The 13,628-nt window shown below is 36.1% G+C and overlaps 2 protein-coding genes across 2 annotated transcripts; both read right to left on the minus strand.

The window, feature by feature from the left end:
* Nucleotides 1-3,597: 3,597 nt before the first annotated feature.
* LOC121882258 (NAD(P)(+)--arginine ADP-ribosyltransferase 1-like) lies at nt 3,598-5,308 on the minus strand. The gene is made up of 3 exons (XM_042390360.1): nt 5,198-5,308; nt 4,815-4,900; nt 3,598-4,722 (listed from the first exon to the last, which is right to left on the minus strand). The coding sequence occupies exons 2-3, from the start codon at nt 4,878-4,880 to the stop codon at nt 3,961-3,963; spliced, it is 828 nt and encodes a 275-aa protein (XP_042246294.1). The 5' UTR covers nt 4,881-4,900; nt 5,198-5,308; the 3' UTR covers nt 3,598-3,960.
* A 1,068-nt stretch (nt 5,309-6,376) lies between these two features.
* LOC121905247 (ecto-ADP-ribosyltransferase 4-like) lies at nt 6,377-7,459 on the minus strand. The gene is made up of 2 exons (XM_042423369.1): nt 7,388-7,459; nt 6,377-7,273 (listed from the first exon to the last, which is right to left on the minus strand). The coding sequence occupies exons 1-2, from the start codon at nt 7,457-7,459 to the stop codon at nt 6,377-6,379; spliced, it is 969 nt and encodes a 322-aa protein (XP_042279303.1).
* Nucleotides 7,460-13,628: the final 6,169 nt, after the last annotated feature.

Raw genomic sequence — 13,628 nt, forward strand, 5'->3', positions numbered from 1 at the left:
TTCATGAGAATTTGCTCTTTTATTACTTTTGCCACTGGGTTTGTTCAGCCGCTCCTTTACCTGCGAAAGACTGGAAAGATTTCTTGCAATAAAGCTGTGTGAGTTATGTACATGTTGAGCTTTTCCAGACATTCATGATAGTCTGTGTATGGATGTTCTTTCTTGACCACTAGGAACAGTAATCTTATTAGTGAAGATTCTGGAGTGATTTATAGTCACCAATTGATCGTTTTTGCTTTAAATTGAAAAAACGAAATGTTTATTTTAAAATTAAAAGGAGATAACCATGAGCTAGTTGACCAGTTTGTGTTTCTATCTACTTCATTTTAATTATATTAATGACAATTGAACCTTTTTTTTTTTTACTAACAATCTCTGACATATATTTTGATTATTTTTCACTTCTTTTTTCAATTTTTGAATTTCATTATATCTCTATATTGTGGTAGTTAAATGACAGATGAGTCACGTGCCAATATTCTGTCTGAAGTATGAAAGATTGTTTATATATACTGAATGTATAAATGGTTGTTATTTTGCTCAAATAAAGTAATTAGGAAGTACTATTGTTGTTGTTGTTTTGTTTTGTTTGTTTGTGTTCAAACAAAATAATGGACAACTGATGACAGTGCTGCAATTTTCTTTGTTTCCATAACAAGAAAGTTTAGATAACAGACAGTTACATACAGTAGATCTGACTTGAGAAAAGCTGCCAGAAAAGCTTTTCCATTAGTCTGCGTTCACATAAAAAGTGTCCACAACACTGAAAGTACAACCAAACACAACTGATTGTGTTCAAAACGACACACCAAACAGATAGGAGAGCTACAAAGTGTGATGTTGGTGAGTCATCTTTCTTTAAATGCAGACTTTATGTCTGTTCAGGACAAAGTCTGAAGTTCACTGTTTTGATTTGTTTCTTCCTGTCGGCAAGGAAGCAAGTGTCCTTATCCGACATCACAGTTTTAATTGAGAAAATACAGAGTCTGTTAATGTGGAGGGTTTCTCACTGCTGCGATGGCACTTTGTGTTTTAGGCCTGTAGGACTGGTGTGTTTTTAGTGTTGTTTTAATGTATCACAATAAGCCCAGTTTAACGGCTTTTTTAAACTATTGATTCTTTATACTATTTAGCCTCCTCCTCTCATTCAAATTCCAAACAAGTGTGGCAGTATGAATTATTTGCCACTGGGTGGCACTGTTTCCTTTCTCTGTTGGTTTGTCAGTTCATTCTTTATTTAAGCATGTTATGCTCATGAGTTGCTCTTAAACACAAAAACGGGTTGGTTGCTTTTCTTCAAAAGCCTATTATCAGTATGGTTTGGTTTGGTTTTGAACAGTAATGTCCCGTAAAGAATCATAATCTGGTTGTCTCCCAATATATATACTTTTTTTATCAGTCATGGAATCAAGCAGAAGTGTTGTGTAATGAATACAGTCAGTATTTGCAGGATTTACGCTTACACACATCCAACTGTATCTCTCACACTTGGTTTTTAACCCTTGTGTTTTGTTCAAACTGGCTTTAATTCCTCATTTTTATGAGCCCACATACCCCACTGCTGTTATGTGTAAAAATGATAATTAAGTTACAAAATCAGCCTTTTTTTTTTCCTTTTTCATATTTTTTCTTTCTTAATATATAGAAAAATATCAACATGGTAATCCCTATAGCACATTTGATGAAGGTGATGAAAAATTAAGCCTTGTTATTACACTAAATAAGGAAATATTTCATGTTTTTTCTATATATATAGTAGATATGGTATATGGGCTCTGCATTAACAAATCAATATTCCTTTTGTTTGCCAAAACAAAAGGAACATCACCATGTAGCATGTGAGACCTGACAGACATTCAAATAAACTCAGTGCTGTAAAGTGCTATACAAATTAAGTTATCATTTAGTGACCTAGAGGGTATAGTACACTTTTATAGTACACAGTTGCTGTAATAAAAGGAAGTCACATATAGGGTGTCAGATCAAGTTTTCTCTACAAAAGTAACACTAAACGAGATTCTTGAGATTTTCTGTGTTAATTGTTTGATTCTTAGGGACCATGTTTGACTCTGTTACCTTCCTCACTGCTTAGCAATGCAATTAGGAGGTAGGAAGGAGGTCATTAGGTTATAAAGGCTCCTTACCATCTTTATTCCCTTGCTTTATTTATTCAATCACTAACTTTTAAGTCAAATGTACGTTCAGTACCTTCTAGGCTTAATTTGAATGGGTTTGGAATCTGATCAAGGAAATGAAGAAATGAGGAGTTTTAGTTACCTTAATTTATAATCCTTAATATGGTGCATTCTAATATTTTATTTGACATGTTTTGGTAACATATACTGTAAGTAAAACATGTGGAATTGCTGGGATGTGTTTGCTCCTAAGCATGTGACAATCTCAAACAAGCCAAAGAGAGTCTCCTTGTTTTAAACATTTTGACTGACGTGGCTGTTCACTTTACGGAAACCAGTCTGTGGTCTGATAGTTAGATCTCTCGGTTCAAACTGCCTTATTGAAATCAAGATATACTGTATGTTTGGTTTATCCAGGGGATAGACAGAAAGAGGCATGGCCTGTTCTTTCCCCAGTGTGGTGGAAGGTCTCCCCTTTTTACGCTTCCATTTATTGTTGTCATGTCTCTGCTTCGTCCTAGGCCTGTTTGAACTTACTGTCATTGTTTTTCTCATTCACTGTTTTCACTTCAGACTTCATGTCATCTTTGCAACCACTGCACATGTCATCAACAGTGTTTTGCACCATGTCCAGCCAAATGCAACCATTTGATCCAGGTTCCAGGATCCAGGTGTTATGATAGACATCATAACAACTGATGATATTGTTTCACTATCATTTATTTATGGATATCAATACATAGCAGTAACACTTAAGCCAGCCATCATGCAGTATATACACTACATTTGCAATTCCTGTTGAGATTCCATTGTGATTAAAACCGCTGCCGTCACAGCTATCTTCCACTTGCGTAGAACCTGCACACACAGTTGTTAAAAAAAGAAACTCTGTTGAGTCAAACCAAAGCGTCCTTTAATATGTGATCAGGAGAGCACAAAGCACTGTGAGACTGTGACAGCAGTCTTCACTGACTGAGAGGACAATACATCAATTATAGTAATTATAGTAATTATAATAAGACAGCTCATTATTGTCATTCAATGGAGACGGTTTTGCAAAATAAACATGTCCATAAAAGGAATTTATGAGGGCTTCTCTTTTAGACTCTAAGCTTAGAGTAGGGTGAGGCATCCAGAGCATATGACAATCCAAAGTACAACTTTTCTCCAAATCTGCCAGCGGTGGGATAGAAACCCATTAAGTTGGAGGTAAGAGAGTCAAAAGTCTCTTTGTTGATTTTACGTCCACTCTACGAAAGCCAGTCAGTTATCTTTCGGCTTAAGGTCTTAGAGCATTAAGAATTTGAAAGCCATCGAGTGAACGATTTCATCTGTAATTTTCCACCAGCTTTGCATGAGCTCAAGCAACTCCCGTGGGCTTTCTCATGTCTGTCACCAGTGTACGGCCTTTCTAATCACAGGTGTTCCACAGATTCCACAAAACTTAAGACAAACAAGCACAGTTTGTGAAACAAGTATATTTTATTACATTTTGTACCCTTTTTTTTTTACACTTTTGACAGGATTTTTTAACCATTGTTACAGATATTTAAAGAATACATTTTCATAAACTCTTCATCCCTGGGTATTTGGGACTTCAAAAGTTTATTAACTGTAACTGTATATTAAAATATTGGCATTTCCTATGCATAATAACAAAATTGTCAGAATATCACTATGCCTTTATTTAAATCTACAAATCAATATACGAATAAATTTTTGAAAATTACGTGAAATCATCTCATCTGGTGCAACTCAACATTCAGTATTATTTGCATTTTTTTATTGATATGAATTGTTTCTTAAACACTTGAGACTGGTTATTTTAGAAAAGAGCACAATTCAAAGTGGACAGAGTTTTTCCTATGCTCTTCACTTTATAGACCACCTCACATGGAAGATTCTTCCGGTCAGATCTCTTCTCTATCTTTGTCACTTTAAAGACCTCATAAGGAGGAATTAAGGCCTCCCTTTCCGACTCTCCAAGCTTAGAGTACAGCGAGATGTCCGCTCCGTAGCATGTGACGATTTCAAAACATGTTTTGTCTCCAAATCTTTCAGCACTGGGGTACCAACCCATTGAGATGGAGGTAAAAGAGCCAAAGCGAATCCCCTTGTTGACAACATCTTGGCTGAAGTAGCTGTTGACTCTACGGAAGCCAGTCAGACATCGTTCTGCTACAGGTTTACAAGCGTTGAGAGTTTGAAGGGCGTCAGTCAGGAAAAAGTGAAGTGTGTGATACATGAACGTGGTCTTGTACTTAGCTTTCTGTGTCCGCACTGCGTTATTGAAATCCAGATAGATTTTTGGTTTATCGAGGGTATAAATATAAAAAGCCATGATCTGTTCTTTCCCCAGTCCAGTAGAAGGTTGCTTCCCCTTTTTACGCTTCCATTTTTTGTTATAGAATTTCTCTGCTTCAACCCAGGCTAGTGTGAAATTCATGTCTTTGTTTTTCTCATTCGCCAGATATTCATTCTTGACTCTGTTCTCCATTTTGTCTTTGCAACCAGTGTACATGTCATCAACAGCGTTCGGAGCCAAATCCAGTGGAACTTGACCTTTTAACCCAGGTTCAACAGAGTTCTGCAAAACAATTTTAGCAAGCATGAGGAAAAAAATAGATAAGTTTACCTACAGATGTCAGTACAGAACAGTCAGCTTGTACAGTAAACTACCTTTGCAATTCCTATAGAGGCTCCATAAGTCATTAGAATTGCCATCCAAACTGCCATCATTGCCATCTTCACCAGCCACCAGAGACCTGCACACAGAATACCTCTTTCATTAAACACAGTTTGTTTGTTTGTTTCAATAATCATACCTGACTCTGGTTACTTCATCTAACATTGTTGAGTGATGAACATTCCTCAAACATAAAAACAATGAAGTAAAACTTGTTTGGATAGATTGAAATCAGCCTTGAAGTGGACTTCACCCCTTTTTTATTGACGTAATCACTTGCATTCACAAAGTAAAAGCATGTATTTCCGGGATGGTTTGGAATCTGATCAAAAACTGTGAATGTTAAGAGAAGAAATCAAGACTTTTATTCACTTACCTCAGTTCAATTCTCACATGCTGTAGTGGTTCTTTGGTGACATGTGAAGTATTAGCTTGTGTGTGTCTTTTACCAGCTGCAGGTCATTCCAATCAGGAGCAGGACCTTCACAAGGACTTTCTCAATACAGAGTACATTCAAACCATTCCTCTTTGATTTTAAGGAAGCATATGGGTTTGTGTGTCTGGAAATAAGGTGGTTTCAAACTAATTTAAGAATTCCTTAAGAAGATTCTGAGCAAATTTACCATTGTTGAAGCAAAACTATCCGTCTGCATTACTATAATAACTCATAAACTTTCAAGTCTATTTCATGGATGCAGGATAAATTCTTTCAAGATGGATCACATAGTGATTTTTAATAGAACTGTATCAATGTCCTGTTTTTTTTTAATATTTAGAAATATGTTAAAGGTTGGACATGGGGGTAATTTTGATATATGCAGAAACATAATCTGTTTATTTTGTTTGTAGAACTGTATGTGGGAATAGACACAATGAAGGCACAACAGGACTCCACACACTGGACAGAAAAATGTACAATAGAGATACAGTATGCAGAGATGGTCCATATACTGTATGATGTGTTTATTAAAACAGCTAAAACAACACCACAAATATTGTTCATTAATGACATTTTAAGTGTGAATATCAGTGACACATTATTAGTGGGTGATAAATTACAATATTACATTTCATACAGCAGTGTACATGTTGAAATTGGAAATGTAAGGCTATGATAGAGGGATACTTTTCTGTGTATTCAAGCAGTGCTTCAAAATTTAAAAATCCAGGTAATTTTTTTTTTTTTTTTTTGGAAAACGCTCTCTACTCCTGTTAGAAAATGCACCAATAAAACATAAATGTTCAGGTATGAACAGCCAACTTGTGTCTTCTTTCTGAAATTTGTGAAGCTGCAAATGTTCAAAGATTCAAGATCAAGCAAAGATTGTTCAAAAATATTTTTGTCTACTCCTACTGGTACTATTATATAACAACCAAAGATGAGTTTCCTCCATGGAAATTTCCCTACTTTGATATTAGTTATAATGGTTTATTGAGCATAGCATGTCCTCTAAAAACAAAGCCAACACCGGTATTATCTTAACTTTAAAAACAACACTTCTGATGTCTCTTGATGATGTAACACCACAAGATAAAGTGTTCTTTCCTGTTTGATTCACTGGATAATTCTCCATATCACCATAATGATCACCAGCACCAGAAGAGTTCCCAGCACCGTAGCCACAAAACGCTTTTGCCTCTTTTTTATGAGAATTAAAGAACTTATTATCCACAGTATTATACATGCTGACATCGTCACAACTCTGCTTACATGCCAGCGTGTTAAAACAGCTCCAAAATATGTTTCCATTTGTTTTTTATTCAATTTACAATTTAAATCTCGCCTTGGTGTTTTAGTGCTCTGTAGCTTGTAAACCACACTGCACCACTGGTCATTTGTCAGGACATCAGTGATTTTGAAAACCTCATAAGGAGGAATCAAAACCTGTCCCTTTTGGTTTTCAGCAGAGTAATATGTTATATCAGCACCAAAGCATGTGTAGATCTCAAAACAGGAAACATTGCCATTAAAATCAAACGACTGCTTGCTTGAAGTTGCCCAAATGAAAGCACCAAAACGCATGTTGGTGTTGATGACATTGTGGTTAAAATTTTCCAGTGATCTGTGATAAGTGATTCTGCAAGATGTTTGATTTTGACGCAGAATGTGAATGGCGTCTGTCAGGTAGAAGTAGAGGTAGTGGAACTTAAAGCTGTACGTACTGTATATGTGTTTCCCTGCTTTTACTGCTTCGTTGAAAAGTTGTCGGATTTTTTTCACTTTCGTGTACATGTACATAGCTACAGCATGGTCATCTTTCAGGTGCTTGTGTGCAGGTTTCTTTGCATCTTTTTCAACGGAAGCCCAGGCTAAACTGAAGTTTCTGTTGTAGTGCCAATCAAACACACCAAACAGGTCGATCACAGAGGCTGCTTCGGATCGGCAACCATCATACATGTCATCAATGGAATCTGTCGCCATATCCAGAGGTAAACTATCAGTTTTTGTTTTCTGCAACAGACAGATAAGAAATAGCTACAGTGAGCGGAATCAACAATTTGGTTATATTCAGTGTGTAAACTGTACTATATTATGTGCATCTGAAAGAAAGTACTGTTCTCTCACCTCAGCAGGTTTCTGGGGCCACCAGGGTATTAGAAATGGGTCATTATACAATAGTAGCACCACCGCCAGCATCACACAAAGGATTGCCCAGTTTCTAAACTAAAGGGATATATATGTGTTTTACAAAAATACATCAGACTGTTGTATTATTTAACTATTTTCATTTACATTAACTCAGTTTGTATGTTTAAAGCTGCAAGTACTGTACAAGTGGCTGCAGTGTAAAAGATAAATGATACAATATCAACTATAATCAGGAGCCACACAATATTTTCTTTGTTCTCTGATCCATCAATAAAAATCCTCATCATGTCCGTCAACAGTGTATACAATCTGATTGGCTTACCTGTCCTCTGTCAAGTGCTGTCAACAGCATGTTACTGTATTCTTTTGAGGCAAAAAATCAAATGAAGAGAGTGCAGATGCAATGTCGTTTGCCAGTAAGGTGGTTCCAGCTCACAGGATTTACAGGTGCAGCCACATAGAATTTCTTCTACACTCTTGTTTAAAGCTGCCGGAGTTAACATCTTATCTTGCATGTGATTTTTTTCACAGTGTTTGATAAGAAACCACATGACAAATAGTTTCTACATTTAATTTTATTACAGACGTTTACCTTTTCTTCATATTATCGTGTTGGTGTTTGTGTATTCATTCTGTGCAAATGAAACCCTCGCTTCACATTGGCTCTGTCATTTCATCGTTTGCATTGCCATAGGGAGGTTCCACATGTGGTAACAGTAGTAAATCCTGTTTGGCAGCTCACTCAGGTAAAAACAAACAAAGGTAAGTCATCAAGTTGCAAAACACTACAAGCAGAGACTAACACAGAAGATTTATTTATTTATTTATTCTGACAAAGGCCTTATTACGAGAGCTCATCTTCACAGATAAAAGATGAAACTTTACCATAGTGCTGCTCATGATGTGGTAAGTTATACAGCAACACAAAAATGTAACATTTTCAAGACTGCCACTTTTCAAAATAATAATTTTGTTAATAATTTACTTAATTTTGTGGTTAGGAGTCAATAACCAATCAAATCATTTTGATAATAATGCCAAATCTTTATTTACAGTTGAGCATGATACGCTATGATGAGTCTTACAGGGATAGTCACATTTTAAGTAGTATATATTTTGTTATACTGTATATATTGCATTATGTTATCTACCTTTTATTATCTACATTTGTGGTGCTCAATTTCAGTGTACGCCGCAGAGTTTTGTTCCTCTAAGAGTAACTGAGTCACACCTGGTTAGGTGGAGGTTACAAAACACAGCATTCAGAAGTGCTTCATTCATTTTCGTCCGTTGATATCTTTCCCCTTCATGAGCCTCCTGGTGATGACATATGTATAAGAAGTGAGGCACATTGTAAATGAACAGAAGGTATATACATTTTTAGTTTAGGAGACATAACATTTTGCGTGAAACCAAACACACTCTAATCTCATTTCCTCTGTGTTAAATGGCATATTTCTTCTGTTCCAGATGTACTATGCCTTCCCTGCAGAAGCAAGCGTGTCAGTATCTGCATGTGCCATTACTTCTCTTGTTCTTTTGGTTGGGCTGTTGATGTTTGTTGTCATGTATCAAACATTCAACTGGCAGGATATTGTTGGAAAGGTATTTAACACTTTGTATTATTTAACAGTATATATTTGATATGAATCAAAGTATTTAGATTTTGATATCTAAATTAGTTTGACTAAAAATGTTACTTTTAATTAAATCAAATTCTAGAGGACCTAACTATAATATCATAACAAGAACAAAAACTGCAATTTTCACATTTCTAAGTATGCACTATTAAAGTGATTCCAAAAAATCTAATTGGTTTGTAATTGAAAACAGTGATGTGGACTGATGTGGACATACTGCCATCTGCTGGATAAATGCTGAACAATCTGTTTCTCTTCATTTCAGACTTCCACTCAGGATCTGTCTTATGACCCCAGTGATAACATGTATGACGACTGCAGAGCCAAACCTTCAGTTGTGACTGATAAAGCCATAATGATGAGACGGGATACCAGTACAAAGTTCAGTCGAGCCTGGAGCGATGCGGAGCGAAAAGCCAGAGAGCCTGCGCACAAGTACATGGAGAAACAACATTCAATTGCCATATACATGCAGCAAGAACTGAAAAACCCAGTGGTGAGAAGGAGACATCTCTAACAAACAGGTTCGCTTCAGCTCCTTCATGTTCTGACAAGTGGGACTTAACAAGGAACACTTCATGTTTTGAGGTATACACATGTTTACTGAAGAGCAACCTGAGCTGTGTTTATGATAGAGAGCAATACATTGCATCCAATATCTGCATTACCAGCAGATGGATTATGGCCCATTTTCATCATCACTTGTGTGATTATTGTATCTCTTCTGCTACCCTTTGTCATTGTTAAGGTGTTAGAATACCAAAACTGCTGTTTACAGTATTTCATCTAATGGCACTCACTACCCTGCTGGATTTGTCATTTAAAGGGCAAAATTCAATGTTAAATAAAGATTGTATTGTTTTTTTTATACTTTACTGTGTTTGTAACCCCCAATCATCATGCTTAATTGTAATAGGAGCAATAGTAAGAACTACAGTCAAACAAGAAAGACAACACAAAAGAAAATAAAATAAATGAATAAATAAAGATGTGTTCTTAATATAGTGATGCCCAGTAAGTATTTACATTCCTTATCAGGAAAGACAGAAGAGATATATGTGTACTTGTACATACTTACACAAGCATATACATCTGTGTTAGCATGCATATTTAAACTATACACGTAGTTATACTGTACACATTAATTTCATCCATTGCATCAATGATTTCATTGTATGTAGTGAAGCCATTTAGCCTATAATTTTTTCCACCAGTTCTTTCCATTTTTACCATACTTGAGCTTCCCTTTGCCTCCAATTTCTTGTAATTACCTTTAAGGAACTTATTCTCAAAACTATTTCCCTTAGAGGGTGCAGATGAATTATACTTTGCATATTTACATGCTGCTGCGTCTGTACCTCCCGTTTGACTCAGAGACAAACTTCCAAAATGGCATATATAGCTTCTCACTTGGAGGATGTTTTTTTTTTTTTAAAAAATGGGAATGAGGCAAGTCATATTCAATTTTAAGTTCTTCAAATGACTTTATGCATGTATTATCTACTAGTTTTTCGAATATGTCTGACCCTTTTTCTAATCCTTTTTGAGACCATAGGTGAAATATTTTACCCTACTTATTCGGGATCAAGTCAGGGTCAAATTTCTTCATCCAGATGATGATGACACCTGACTGTATTCCAAGTCTTCAGTGTATTTTTCACCCACATATTTTCAATTTTTGATTGTGATTTGAAATTTTTAATCAGAAAATGGATAGTTCTTATCATGCCTTTCATACTAATTGACTCTACTGATCTATATCTGGATTGTGTTTTTTCCATTATCCAGGTCCTAATAACTAATATCTATGCTGCTATACACTAACATTGTAAATTAGGGAGAGCTAACTCACCTTTCTTTGACATTGTATCCCATTTCTTAAATGTAGTGGAACTAATGATCTGACTAACTTCCATCTATCTTTTGTTTGTTTTACGTCTATATCATTAAGAGTGTAATTATTGGTGTTCTGATTCCTAAAAATCTAATATACAAATTTTACTTCTATGTTTCTCATTTCTGTATATCAAGATCAAACTTCCAACTGAACCCCTTGATACATAGTACATTGTCATTTAATGAAAACTGGATGAAAACCCAACCTTCTACATGTTTCGATCAAAAAACCCCAATGTAGCCGATAAAAAGCTATCTCTGCAGCAAAAATCAATACCTGGATATCACATTTATTTGAACGATCTACAACAGATGGATGGTCTTGTGAGCTTTAAAATGGGCAGAAATCACATTGTGGCCTGGAGCGGCACTGACTGAAATTGCTATGTTTTAAAACTCCAGGCATAGGAAAATATGGTTATAGTGTTAATCACAACTAACATGGCATATTTACTAGGGGTGTGCCCAAATACAAATACGTTATTTGGCAAAGCACAAATTGTGGGTATTTATGAATATTTATTTTGTATAAATATTTTAAAAAGTATTTGCTTTTGGGAAGAAAAAAAACATGTCAAATACCAGCACACAGGTCGGTTACATCACTATCTCAGTCTCTCTCCTCTGCTCAGCTGTTAGTCTATCAGCAGGTCTCAACGAGGGGAGTCACATCCACCTGCTACATGATGCACATTTCCTAATTTGGACATCACTCCTGGAGTTGGGGGTGTTCTTCAGGGATAAAGCTGAGCTACTGACACACACTTAAGTGCTCTCAAGGGACTCTCCACAACCTGTTGATCCCCTTCTCCTTTCCACAAAGTTAGTTTGTAAAAAATAGGCAATAAATGAAAAGTGCAAAGCATTAATTGCCTTTGACATTCTTCCCTATACATTACACGCTGTGTTGTCTCTGTGTTATGGGTGTATAAATAGGTAGAGGTCTGTCCACAATGAGTAAAGTTTTAGTGCAGTAGTCAGCGAAGTAATCTATGGTCTGGGAGACTCCAGTTCGAGACTCGGTGAGGGGACCTCCTTCGTAAGGTAGTTTATTCATGAACACTTATTGTAACACTTTAATTTCCTAAAATTGAAAGCGTAATAAAAACAGAAATAAAAAACAGGATTTTTAAGCCTCTTTCCACTTTTATTTGACTACAAATACAAATAATTTTGCTTTCTCAACAAATATAGATACAAATACAATTACTTGTCTCGCTGCACATCCCTAATATTTACAATGTATGTATTTAGGAAATTTTCATAATTTCATGAAGTAATATTTACAAATGGTGTTCATCATTATCTTGTCATCATTAAGTCCACATTTCAGACTTATTCTCCGTGTTGTAATAAAGTGTTTGTTACTGAATTCACAATAGAATTTAGTAGAATCTAGCAGAACGGACTTGGCAGAAATGGAATAAAATATTCATAAGTATGTTTTAATTAGTGTATAATCACGTGAAAATAAGAATCATTGCGTTTTCGTTATCTCAGAATGAGCCCTTTATATCTACATAGGGAGCAGGTCCTCTTCCACAGAGGCTGCCATCTTGTACTGCCATGTTTTTACAGTAGCCCAAAACGGACAAACCAAACACAGGCTCTAGAGAGGGCCTTTCCCATATTTCACAAGTTTCGCAGCCACCGAAGGTTCTGCTATGTGCTCAGAAGGAGAGGGTGAGAGGAGGGGTATTCAGTTTGTTGCAATGTGCAACCTCACCACTAGATGCCACTAAATCTTACACACTGGTCCTTTAACAGAGATTAATTTTGTTTAATCAAGAAAACAAAAACACATAAGGATGGCAGATGGAGATACTGCCAGACTAACAAAGGAATTGCTAAATTAACTAAACAGAAAATCAAAACTCCAACGTAAATTGGTGCAAGGGGACAGGGAATCTCCTCACTGCCAGAATGGAGCAGGTCTTTTATAACCTAACGGTAGACCGTGACCAGCTGCCTCCACTTCCCTGATGGCCTCCAGCTCCACCCAACCAGAAACATTTAACACTAAAAGACACACACACACAACACAGCAACACCATAACAAACACAAGCAATGGCAGCCCTGAGGCGGCCATGGGGCCGTCACATTGTCAACATACTGACAGCTTCTAGTGTGTTGCAACTCACAGCAGCAGTGTTGGGTGTGGTCTGAAGTATACAATACCAGGGATTTTTTTTTTGGAGCGCTTTTGCAAAAGCCAATAATTTTTCACAAAGACGCAACATAATGACACATTATTAGCAATATTTCATTATAGCAGTATTAAATTGCATTGTAAATAAGCATTGTAGACCAAATCAATCTTAACTCAATGGTTGAGAATGTTTAAAGGCAAAATAAAAATGAAATAAAATTTGTAAAGAAACATCAGTAAATGTTAGTAATATCTAAAAATATCTTTGAGGCATATCTTAATATCTTTGAGGCAACATTTTACTGGCGGTCAGTACAATTATTTTTCCTCCAAAATATGTATACCATCCCTATCACATGTTGAGTGGACCCTCCTTACTCTTCACTTTGCTCCTATACTCACAAGCACACTTGAACACAGGCTATCAGTATTTGCAGGACAGTGTTCAACACAAATGCTAAGGAATTTTACTGCACAAGTAAACCTTTGTGATCAGCATACACACACGCTCGACCAAAGTTTCACAATCAC

This window comes from Thunnus maccoyii, chromosome 2, assembly GCF_910596095.1.
Source record: "Thunnus maccoyii chromosome 2, fThuMac1.1, whole genome shotgun sequence".
Taxonomy (NCBI): Eukaryota; Metazoa; Chordata; class Actinopteri; order Scombriformes; family Scombridae; genus Thunnus; species Thunnus maccoyii.